This window comes from Eschrichtius robustus, chromosome 11 (assembly GCF_028021215.1).
Source record: "Eschrichtius robustus isolate mEscRob2 chromosome 11, mEscRob2.pri, whole genome shotgun sequence".
Classification (NCBI taxonomy): Eukaryota; Metazoa; Chordata; class Mammalia; order Artiodactyla; family Eschrichtiidae; genus Eschrichtius; species Eschrichtius robustus.
This window is the reverse complement of record NC_090834.1, coordinates 99,230,261-99,242,284: the sequence shown is the minus strand read 5'-3', so window position 1 is coordinate 99,242,284 and position 12,024 is coordinate 99,230,261. Positions and strand designations below refer to the sequence as shown.

General features: G+C 50.0%; 1 protein-coding gene across 2 annotated transcripts in view; it reads right to left on the bottom strand.

Moving 5' to 3' along the window:
- The window catches only part of CRY2 (cryptochrome circadian regulator 2), a 31,878-nt gene extending 20,234 nt beyond the window's left edge, over positions 1–11,644 (bottom strand). The window contains exons 1-3 of one of the 2 annotated variants that reach the window (XR_011075396.1): positions 11,400–11,614; positions 3,858–3,966; positions 1,333–1,475 (exon numbers count right to left, since the gene is read on the bottom strand). Coding sequence is in view for 1 of the 2 variants with exons in the window: in XM_068555220.1 (XP_068411321.1) it covers positions 1,333–1,475; positions 3,858–3,966; positions 11,400–11,614 (467 nt within the window). In the remaining variant the exon portion in view is untranslated. Of the gene's footprint in view, positions 1–1,332; positions 1,476–3,857; positions 3,967–11,399 lie in introns of both variants that reach the window. The other variant, XM_068555220.1, reaches the window with a different exon arrangement.
- Positions 11,645–12,024: the final 380 nt, after the last annotated feature.

The following is a 12,024-nucleotide window of genomic DNA, read 5'->3' as shown; positions in this document are numbered from 1 at the left end:
AGTTCCAGGTTCCCTGGTGCCGATGTGGAGCCGCCTAAAGACAGAGACTGACCGTATCTCTCTAATCACAGAAAAGTCCCCACTGGCCTTCTTGGTCCTTGGTTTGCCTGTCCAAGCCACAGGGAGTCCCGTGGACCTCCCTCTCTATCCCAGCGTAAGCCTCGAGGAAGTTTTTCGATAAGAGCTGCAAACATGTTCCTTGGTTGGAAAATCATTCCCTTGTTGGGCCCCAATTACTAGAACAGAGAGGTGGAGAACAGCCTGTCCTCCCTAAATCGGAGGCTGGGGCTGGGGTCAATAGTAACAACTAATACTTCAAGGGTTTTCTTTTTCTTCTTTTGCAATTTACAAAAGTATTTTTTCATGAGCAAGGGAAACACAGCTGCACTGAGATAAGAAGAAAAGATATAGGAGAGTTTAGAGGAGAACTGAGGCTGTTTATATAAGGATGAACTGGGATGGGCTGCAGCTAGACTCCCGGGGCTCTTTTTGGCCAAGAAGCAGCTTACACAAGACGGGGCTTGCTGGGAGAGTTTCTCAATTCCTCTCTCCTCCCCTCCGTTAGTGGAGATATAAGGTTGGCTGCTGCCCCTGCAGTACCTCCCCCCTCCTCCGGCACGTGGCAGGAGGAGGAGCTCCACACCCAGCGCTTCCCTGAGCTGAGCCCAGCTCACATGCAGAGCTGTGTGACCCCAGCCTCCCGGCAGCCACCACTGGTTGTGGGGAGAGGGACAGGGAGCAGGGCTTGGCAGCAGTGGCAGCAGCAGCAGGAGGGTGACAGCTCTCGCAGGGAGGGGGAGGAGAGGGTTTCCTCCTAGCCCCTCTGAAAGCACAGAGGCCCTGCAGGGATCTCTAGAGCCTCCGGAGCAACACCTAAATGTATGGCCGGGAAACCCAGAGAGCCAGGGGAGCCCAGGGAACGCATCTCAGGAACAGAAGCTGTGTCTATGAGGACAGAGATCTGCTGGGAGGGGCGACAGACAGGGCCCACTGAGGTCAGAGGGCAGTTTCTGAGCAGCAGGATGGAAGCGGGAGTGTGCGGGGTGGATGGGACTGGAGCGTGTTAGGAGCAGATCTATGAAGATCCTGAGTGGGGAGCCTCGCTGCTTCTGTCCCTTGGGCCTAATAAGCCTCTTTGCGCCCAAATCGGGTAGGCTCTTTGAGCTGTTCTACAGGGCCCAGCTCTGACCTATTCTCTTCCAGCTTCTAGAAAATGCCATACCTCATGTGCCAGGGGGCCCTATTGCTGAACCTCCCTGAGTTCCACTCAGCAGGGGCCCAAATCACCAACGCCCGCAATTGGCCACCCGGCCCCTGGGACCCATCTCTTACTTGTCCAGGTCATAGAGAGTATGAGAGTTCTCAGTCACCACCTCCACACCAGCCTCCTTGGCCATCTTCATGATGGCTGCGTCTCGTTCTTTCCCAAAGGGTTCAGAGTCATATTCAAAGGTCAAGCGGGTCACCCCCCATTCCTGTGGGGAGAGAATCTGTAATGCTCAACACTGTTTGGGGAGAAAGAAGCTGGGCACTCAGCTCTCTCCTGGGAGGGTACAGAGCAGCTCTAGAGACCTGACAGAATGGGCTGCAGAACAAACTAGGGACAATGATTTGAACTGGAAAACCAGCAATCTGAGATCCACAAGGTCTGAGGAGGGCAGGCCTTTGAGGTGAGGCCAACAGCCTACAACAGTGGAGCCCGAGGCTAGTGGTCTCTGTGGAATCAGGAGAGAGGTGGGCAGCTCTGTGCACTTGCTGTGTCCTTGTGGTAGGAGAATGCAGCAGGAGGATATAAATACCTGCTCCCAGGGGAGCCTCCAATCCCAGAAAGGCACTGACTCACTGGTAGAGATGGCGGGGGACAGGATCGCCATATTCCGCCTGCTTGGCAAGCCTTTCCCAGAGCTCCTCAGGGCCCTGAAAACTTCTGGCCTAGTTTTCTTGGCAGACTTGTGCTGTGTGAAGTGTGTTGATGGTTTCCACAGCAACACTCCTGAGGCCAGTAGCAAACACAGCTAATAGGTTCCAGCTCTCAGAGAGTTGGGAAAGGAGGAGCAGCCCTTAGCCCAGAGGTCAGAGAAATCAGACGAGAGGGGCCATATATTTAAAAAGAAGGGAATTCTTTTCCAAGTCTTTAGTCATGTCTGGTAGAAATTTCTAGATTTCCTAGCAAAGCTGGGAGAAAGTGGCCCAGTGAAAAGTTGTACAGATAACCCACAGAAAGCCCTAGAGCATGTAACTAGCAAGAAGGAAACCACATTCCAACCAAAGTCTCTGGTCATGGTCCCTAAAAACTCTGAATCCCCGGGGCAAATGTCCTGGCCGTGCACAGGCCAGCCTGGTCCTGACTCAGCCCTGCTGCATGTGAGTCCTGAGCAGGGTTGCTTATCCCTTGTTCAAGGATAGCACCACTAAACATTTATTGAGCACTTACTATGAGCCAAGTACCATGCTTAGCAGTTCATACAGATTACATTGTTAAAGACTCGTAACCCTGTGAATAATAATAAAAAATATTATTAGATGACACCTTCTCCAAGAAGCCTCCTAGGCCTTCTCCCTCAGTATGATTCTCCTGAACCTTGCCCGTTTTCCATCACAGCAGTTACCATACGGCAATGAAGCTTCCCATTACTTGCCTGCTTCCTCCATTACAGTGTGAATGCTCACAGCAGAAATCATGCTTACTCTTCATTACCCTAGGACCTAGTATGGGGCCTAGTACACAGTACAAGCTTGATAACATACAGTGAATGAATGATCTATCTGTATCTCTGGGCTATTAGCGGGTTGGCCTCTGAGGTGCTGGGAGAGGGGGGACAATGCAGAGGGAGAAGAGAGGCAAATGTGTTTAATGGTGCGGTGGTTAAGAACAGAGCCCTGGAGTTGGAGCCTGGGCGCAAATCCTAGACCACCACCCTTAGCTTCCCCCTTAGCTACTGTTTCCACATCTGCAGAATAGGGACAGCAGCGCCCACCTCTGAGGGCTGCTGTGAGGACTGCGTGAATTAATGTACGTGAAGCACTTACCTAGAACAGTGTTTGACTCATAGTCAGCCCTCAATGAATGCTGGCTATTATCAGCACCGTGGCATTTGTGCGGGGACGTAAAGTGAATGATGAAGTGTTTACTAAGCTACTGGACTTGACATTAAGTCTTTGCTCTTGCCTTTTCCCCCAGGAAGAGTAGGGAAGGAAGTTGGGGTGGAGAGAGGCAGAAAAACAACTGTGCGCCGCTGAGGATGAGGGGAGAACGTCCTAGAGCCCTCTGTCCATGAGCACTTTCGTCTCTGTTTGGGCCTTAAAAACTGTGTTTTATAAAGGGGTTGGGGGGAAAAGTGGGCTGGCTACCTGATATAGCAAACAGAGGCCTATATGGTACCTAAATGAAGATTTTATCAATCATTCACAGAGGAAGTAGGGATGTTTCCTCAGAGAGGCTGACTTTTTTTCCAATAAGCAAAGCAAAGCAAGATGGGAAACGCCCATTGCTCAACAGGAAACCTCACCCTCAAACTCCTGGCATAGGAAGAGCCCTAATAAATCTTGCTGGCTTGAGCCAAGAAAACATCTAAGGAAGCCAGTGGCATCCGGGGTGGAATAACTTGCCACATCCCACGTCTGGACAGAGATGGGAACTTTCCAACAAGACACTGGATTCACAGAGTTTTTCCTTAATGCAGTTTCCATCCTGTTGGCAGCTGACTGGCTGCATTTGCTCCCAACTTCCCTGGCAGCAGTGGTCAGACCGTCCCCGACCATTTCCATTTCCTCAGTCAGAATATTGTCTCGTTCAGTCTGCAGGGAAACCCTAGGAGCAGACTCTCACTGTCTTCTCTTGGACTTTGCACGCTTACCTTGAACAGCCTTGGGAACACGTCAGCTGGCTGTCCCCGGACTACAAACAGGCGGGAGTTCAGTTTCCTTAAACTTGTGTCCAAATCTTCCAGAGACTGAAGTAGGAACCTGCAGAACCCACACAGCCCTTGTTGGTGGTAACATAACAAAGAGTTACTCTTTCCTAACAAAGCAGGGAGAAGCTGGTACATTGTTTATGCCAAACAACTAGCATGGTTCTACTGGGTGCTGGCTGAGGTGAGATACGGCAGAGGATCAGTGCCACCTCCATTGAAATCCTGCCCCTGTCATTACTAGCTGTGTGACTTTAGGCAGCTACTTAACCTCTTTAGCTTTTTCCCCCCCTAATCTGTGATATGGAGTTGATGTTAGTACCTATCTCACAGAATTGTTAAGAAAGCCAAATAATGCACGAAGAACAGTTAGTACAGAGCCCGGCATATAGGAAATCTGCGATAAGTGTGAACTGCCCCTACTCTTGTTGTTCCTCTGTGATTACAGGCAAGTCACTTATGCCCTCCCGGCCTCAGGCCCTGGGTGTAAGTATCTTCCCACCACTAGGTGGTTGTGAGAATCAAAAGGGAGGACAGATGGGAAAGCCATCTGAAAAACAAGTACAGTACTGTAGTATGGAGGCCTGAGGTCCTATTAGCAGCGGAACAAGACTGCAAGAGCCCTGGAAAGTCTCACCTACCCTGATCCAACAGACTCCCTTGTCTTTCCGCACTCATGCTTTGGGCTGCACGGATGTCTACCGCCACGGTCCCATGGTCCCACAGCCTGGGCTGAGTCCCCACTTGCCAGGGTTTCATTTGGCAGGTAGCTCATTCTCCAGGCCTCTCCAGGGCTCTGGCCACGAGGTTTTTGTCCCAAGAGGGAGGAGGCACTTCTCTGTAAGATATCCTCCCATGCTTTCGGGGGTGGGAGTTGAGGTGTGGGAGACTCCAGAAACTCAAGAGACCTAGCCTGCGAGCTGGATCACCATGGGAAAGGGAAAGGAAATTAACACTGCCTGAGAGCCTTCAGTGTTTTATTTATTTACTTCATAGGACCACAGAAATTTATTACCTGTTCAGTTAGGCATAATCACCTTTCTGAGAAATTCCACCAATACATTTTATGATATGTGTTTTATCTTTAAAGTAACATTTTAAACAGATTAACTCTTCATGTGGTTCAAAATTCAAGTTACAAAAGGGTACACAGTAAAAAGTCTCCTCTTCCTGCTTCCCCAAGGAATTTAATCCATCCCCCTCTCCAGAGACAACTAACGTTATCAATGTTATTATATGCCTGTTATGCTTTTTAAGTGCGTTTTCTTTTGAATTCTCTCAAAACATTTTGAAGGAAAATACTATCCTCGTTTTATAGATGAGGAAAATGAGATACAGAGAGGAGAATTAATTTGCCAAAGATTACAGTTATTGAGTGACAAAGCTGGGATAGCAAACTATCCCAGACTCTGGGTCAGACTCAAACCATGTTTTCTTCTCTGTGCCGCATTTCTTAAGCCTTTTAGTGGCACATCAAACACTGCTCCAGGGGCTGAGATTCCTGCAGGATCTCATGTGTTTGTGGCAAACACAAACCTGACTCCAGGTAATCCACTGACATTCTGTTCTTCTCAGGAAAGAAACCCTGGCAGGTGAGCCTCGTTCATGGACACCTCCTGCTATCTATGCTGGGGCCTCCCACCCAGGCCTGTCAACGATGGGAGTCACCGGATTTTATTTTGAGCACAACGAAACCCGGTGGCTCCTCTGCAGCACATCCTGTTCCCTTGACTATGGGAGGCTTACAGAAGCAGCGACTGTTCCCAGGCTGCCAACTGGAACCAGTCCCTGCTGCCACCTCTGACGTCAACAACATGACACTGCCAGGCGGAGAATGCCACAGACCCACATTCCAGCACGAGCTGAGTCCTGGGCTCAGCCCGAAGCATCAGGCTAGCTCACGAGCAGGCAGAGACTCTCCAAGGGGTTGCGATGGGAGACTGACAGGCTGAATGCTGCTTTATGCAAAGCCAAAGCTCCACCTCTGCGAATTCCTATTTTTGAAACACTGTCACCCTCAGAAAAGGAAAGCTGAGACAGAGTGACGCACTTGCACTTGCTTTGGCCTCCTCCCAGGCCTCACTCTCTTCTTAGGAGGAATAGACAAGAGACCAGTGTAAATTGCCTCTGTGCCACTTGAAACCTGGGCCCTGCCAGGCAGAATGCCTAGGGATCACTGGTGACTTAGATTCTGCAACCCCAGGACAGAGGGTCCTGCGGCTCCTGGGAATGTCCCTGCCATGCACTTTGGGGGCCTCAGCCTTCACAGTCCACCAGGCTGCCCAGGACTTTGATTTGAAGCTACAAATAGGACTGGCATGCACATGAAAGCTAGGTTCCAGCTGCCTTCCGCAGACTTTATTTCTAGACCTCATTTATTAAAAGGAGACATTCCTTGCAGCATCTCTGTAGTACAGGTAACCTCGTGAGAACCCTTTTCTTCTTTGACAAGAGAAGTCTATAGCCGAGGCAGTGAGCGGAAGGCACGACTCTGAACTCAGCAACCAAAGGATAATAACAGTAACAGCAACAACTAACATTTAATGAGCATTTACAATGAACCTTGGTACTATTCTACTTGTTTTACATACATCACCTCATTTAATTCTCGTTTTACAGATGAGGAAAACTGAGGTACAGAGAGATTAAGTAATTTGCGCAACATCATTCACTTAACAGGCGGCCAGAATTCAAACCTGGACAGTGTGGCTTGGCGTCTTTATTCTTAACCACCAGGCTCCACTGCCTCTCAACCAGGACTTACCCCCTGAGCACTGAGGCTGTGCTGCAGGGACTCAGCCATCAGAGAGCACCACAGCTCTACTCGTAGGCCAACACCTTTGCTACCAAATCCTTGCTCCTCTGGGGATCGACAGCTGTGAATCACCCAGAAGCTTGTTGAAATGCAGGATCTCAGGCTCCATCCCAGACCTCCAGAAACAGAATCTGCATTTTAGCAAGATCCCCTGGTGACTCCTCTGCACATCAAAGGTTCAGAAGCACTGTCCCAGAAAACTGAACTTTACTTCTAGCTTCTATTTACAAGTTGCCTTTCTTTGCTTCTAGTTTGTTTTCACTGAACTTCCTCTCTTTGAGAGCCTGGTTTCTGCCTCCACTTTGACCCTCTAGAAATGCTGTCACTTCCAACTGCCCCCCTCCCCAGTCAAGCCCTGCAGGGCTCCTCCAGGAAGGGAGGCCTCACGATGGCCCCCAGGAGCCCCAGCCTCCAGGCAGACAGAGAAAGAGTAGCCACTGCTAGGGCACCACCTGTGAGGACGGCCAAGAAGGGGCAGGGAGCAGCGGAGCAGTGCTGCTCCTGGGCAAAAGCTCACTGGGGCCGGCGGGCGCATTCTTTCACCAGAGAGAACCCTGGGCCTTTGTGCTCCCCTAGAGCCCTCCTCTCCACATGGCCAGTTTCTCTTTACTCCAGTGAGGGGGGGACTCTAAAGAAAACTGGCCTGGGCATTGGAGGTGGCAGTGTTTGGGCAGGCAGCTCACCCTTGGCAGCTCCAAGTTGAGCTCACATGGCTGAAATTCAGAGCACACCGTCCTGAGAGTTCAAGCTCACCCTTTGGATTAGACAACATGTGCAGCTTAGTTGCATTATGTAAGTGCTCTGGAGCCAGAAGCAGACAGAACTGGAAGAAATCAAATTGGGATTTCAAAAAATATTAAAAGGACTCAGTAATTCAGGGACTCCATGGAACTAGCCCTTTAAAATAAAAGACACGCAGATCTTTTAGGCAAGGACTTATCTAGAGAAGAAAGATTCTGTGTTGAGAAATATTTTGTTTGTTATTAATAGGAAGAGGGAAAATGATAGTGAACTCTCTTTTTGGGTCTAGATCACCCTTGACCAAGTTTCTCTGCTTCAAGCCAAGGTTAACTGTAATGATGATATCATTGGCCAGCCCAGACTGGCTACATAGGCTATTAATATAAATTAATTTCTCCTAAGTAATTAAGAGCGCTTTAAGCCCCATGGAAAAGGATAACCCAAACCCACAATCCATAGCAGGGATTGATCTCTAAGTATCACTTGGCTAAAAATATGTTTATTCTTTCCTAATTTCAAAGAGAAAGATGAATGTGAAAGTTTTCATCCCTTTTAGGCAAATGGAAACATTTCCTCAGCAGCAGAACAATAAAGTGACTCTTGCGTACCAGTGTGAACAACTCAGAGAAACTCAAATTTCCCTGCCAGTAGACCATAGTTCTCAATCCCCTTCTTGCTGACCAAGTTCCAGGGAAGAACCACGCAACTTGGGCAGTCCACCAGTGTTTAGCTTCCGGCACTGGGAAGAGAGACACACTTGTTCTCACCAGGCATCCGGGGAGTTCCCAGGTCACCTCATTCACTAATTCTGAGTGATTTTGGCTGATATTTTATTTCTACCAACTCCTTCTGTCCCCAAGTTCCTGAATACAGGTGTAGCACAGAGCCAAGGAGAAAATGACATAAATAAAGGGTAAGGTGAATTGTTGCCAACACCCATCTGGGTTGCACTAGGGAGAGAAAGGTAATGAAAAACTGCAAGGGCCATTTTTAAATCTAGAAGTGGCTCACATCCCCTCTTTTCTTTTTTGGTTCTCACTGCAGTACTTCCTTCTAGACGCAGTAAATTTGGGGAAGGTGGGGCTGGGGAAAACGGCAAAGGGTTTAGCTAACTAGTGCTTGGCAAAAAAAAGTCCTGAGGCTCAAATGCTACAATTAGCCTATAAACTTCCCACTACCACCAAGGCAAGGAGTATGCTAGCCCGTCTCCTATGCTAATAAATGTACATGTTCTTGGTTGCCTTTCTCTGTCCACTTTTACTCTTAGGAAGGGCCATTCATGGTTATTTTAATCTGATTTATCTGCTGAAAAACGCTGTGTGGGAGTCAGTGCAGGAAGTGCAGGAGGATAACAGAGATACAGATTTTGGTTCCCCCCACCTCTTGCAGGTGGCCCAGGGCCCACTCTTCTGAGGGAGGCTTCTCAGAGGCAGCAACTGAAATATTTACAGAGCTAGGATGTTACGCTGCAGCACAATTCTCCCAGGTCACTTCCAGGTCCAGAAACAGCCACTGGAAGATTACACATATTGTAGTTACACAGAGGTACAGCTGGCTCCATCACTCCCCCTAACACCCAACCGAGTGCATAAAACAGTCTGCAGTTCTGCCCTCGCTCTGAACCTCGGAGCAAAGAATATGGCGGGGGTGGTACGAATGTGTCTGTGCCCAGACCCAGGAGCAGTTATCGTATTTGATCTGTTTTGTGAGATTTCACTTCTTTCTTCTGATGCCAAAACAAATCAGACGTCTTGCCAATGCACTGCAATACATATCCCAAGTTGTCGGGCTCAGGTCTGGGGTTCTCTAGTCCAGTGCTTCTCTGGCTTTGCTGCACATCACACCTTTAAAGACCCTAATGCCCAGACCATAATCCAGAACAATGAAATCAGAATTGGGAGAGAAGGGGGCCCAGACATCTTTTAAAGATCCTTACATGATTTGCATGTGCAGCAAGGTTAAGAACCACTGCTCTAGTCTGTCCCCCTATTTTATTTACTTCATGGCATTAGTTCTACTAAATTAAGGTTGTTTACTTGTCTTGCGCCATGCAAATGTAGGCTCCAGGAGCTCTGGACACCACATCTGCTTGTTCATTGCTATTTCCCTAGCAGCACCTAGAGCAGTGTGCCTGGCAGATATTAGGCACTCATTAAATAATTGCTCAATTAACATCTGCATTCCTACACGGCCTCTGACTTCAGGATTTGACACAGGCATCTGAACTGCCACATTCCTTTTTTCTCTCACTCACTCAAAAGCACAATCACAAAAGGATGACCCACAAAACACCTAGTTTCTAGCGAATCTGAGTTTAATCAGCAACAGAAATTTTGTTGTTGATCTGTAATTTCCACTACCACAAAGGAGTAGGCAGTCCTATGCAATGTCCTCCAAAACCCTAAAAAAGGAGAAACTCCGTGACAACGCAGCAAGCAAGCAGTCTGGACTCTATTTACTCTGCTCCGACTGGCACACTGCCACTGGGAGAGGGGCAAAGTCTCAGGCTTAGTCCATGCTAGGGATGGCCGGTCATTTAAGGATGTTTGTCAAACCCAACCTCCTATCTATAGAAACTGAAGCAGAGGCAGAGCAACAGAGCAGCTGAAAATTGTGTGGGCAGGCTCTCCACAGGACTATCTTTAGTTGTTCCCTCAATATAAATGGGTCAGGAGGAGGGCATTTAATAGATCCACTGCTAGGGGCATTCACTCTCCTAGCAGGGCACACACCTTGGTGAGGAAAGAATGGTGGAGAGCCAGCATATCCTGGGAATAACCCTGCCTCTGGAGCAACAAGGTCACAAGCAAACATTCTCCAGAACAATGCAAACAAACCAAAGGACTACTGAGGGGCATGTTAAAGAGAGATGGGAACACAATGTCTCAGAACTCCTTGGTTTTAAACACTCGTTAAAGAGAAAACCCATCAACTACCTATCTGTTAATCTTCTCCCATGATCCTGTCCACTCCATCTCCTGGGAATCATCAAAGAGGGACCCTTGATATCACAGCTTTCCTGGTCCCTAATCTTAGTACATCAGTTGATAAAAGTTTAATCTATAATTTTAAAAACAATCTCATGAGGAGGAAGGAAGGGACACTTTGGTTCCTTTTTTTTTTTTTTTTTTCCTCTAGCAAGCCTATAGCTGCTGAGGGAATTCTCCAAAATGGATTAAGTACTGCTCTCTGCTCTCCAGCTCCGGACACAAAGTGCCTCTAACTGAACATGCCCTTGAGGTCTTTATCTATAATGAAGGGGAGACGGCACTTGCCCTATCTAATGCTAAGCCAGAGTCTCTGGACGCCTCCAGAAACAGAATGATCTTGGTGGAGGGAAGGCAGGATGGTTGAAAAAATGGATTCAAACAAACCGGAGGCTTACAGATGACCTTCAGGAGCACAGCAATGCGCTCTTTACTTGAAGAATGCAGGCATCTGCTGTGCTATCAATTCAGAAACCCATCCCTGCCCTCACACCACAGTAGCTCCTGTCCTCCCCCTCCCCCTCGCCCCCAGTACACCCCTAAGAGCCCTAGACAAGGAGTCCCTGTTCTGCCACTCACTGGCTGCAACTCCTTGAGCAGGTCAACTTTGTGTCTCTAGGGCTCAAGAGTCTCATCTGTACAATGGGGATCATGATCTGTCCCACAGGAATGTCGTGAGGACCAAAGAGGATAACACACAGTGCGAGCGCGCGGTGTCAGAAGCTGAGCCCTGGTCCACCCAGGCTATTACTACGGGAACTAATTGCTTTCCTCTTCCCGGCTTCTCCCCTCTGGAGACTCGGCTCCGTCCCCCTGCCCCACCTCCTTCAGGCCGGGGTCTTTCGGCAGAGGGGACTGGGGCCAGAGCCTCCCCTTCCGAGGATGGGTGCCCCAGAGGCCAGGCTGCGTCCCCCGGGCCCGCGAACCCACCCCGGGCCCCCTCACCTCCATCGGTTGATCCCGACTGAGGAGGAGGCCGCGAACCAAGGGTCGAGGATGTAAACGCAGCGCATACAGTGCGCCCCGCGCACAGCCGCCTGCAGCGCCGGGTTATCATGGAGACGCAGCCCCTTGCGGAACCAGTGCACTGAGGAGGCGCCTTCCGCGCGGGCCGCCGGCGCCGGGGCCGCCGCTGCCGCAGCAGCCACAGCCGCCGCCATCACCGCCCTGACTGCTCTGGCCACCGCTGCTCCGCCCCCATAGACACCGCGGGCCCCGCCCCCAGCCCGCCCAGTGACCTATGACGCTTCCGCTCCTCTCTGGGTCCCCGCCCCCGGGACCTGGATCCCATCTGCTATTGGCTGGGCGCCTCCCGCCCGGCGATTGGCTCTGAGGCGCCCAGTCTGGCCCCGCCCCCTCACGTTCCCACCATGTGTGGGCTCGCTGGGGAGGAGCCGGAGGGCTGGGCGGGTGACGCAGGCTGGCGATCCCCAGGGAGGTCTGGGCTTGGACCGAGTGCGGAGGGACTGTGGCTCTCAGGCTTGCCGCTGGAAGCTGTGTGGGCTGGCGGGGTTGCTGTGACTCCAGAAAGTGAATTACACGACGAACAACCGGCCGTCCTACATCATCA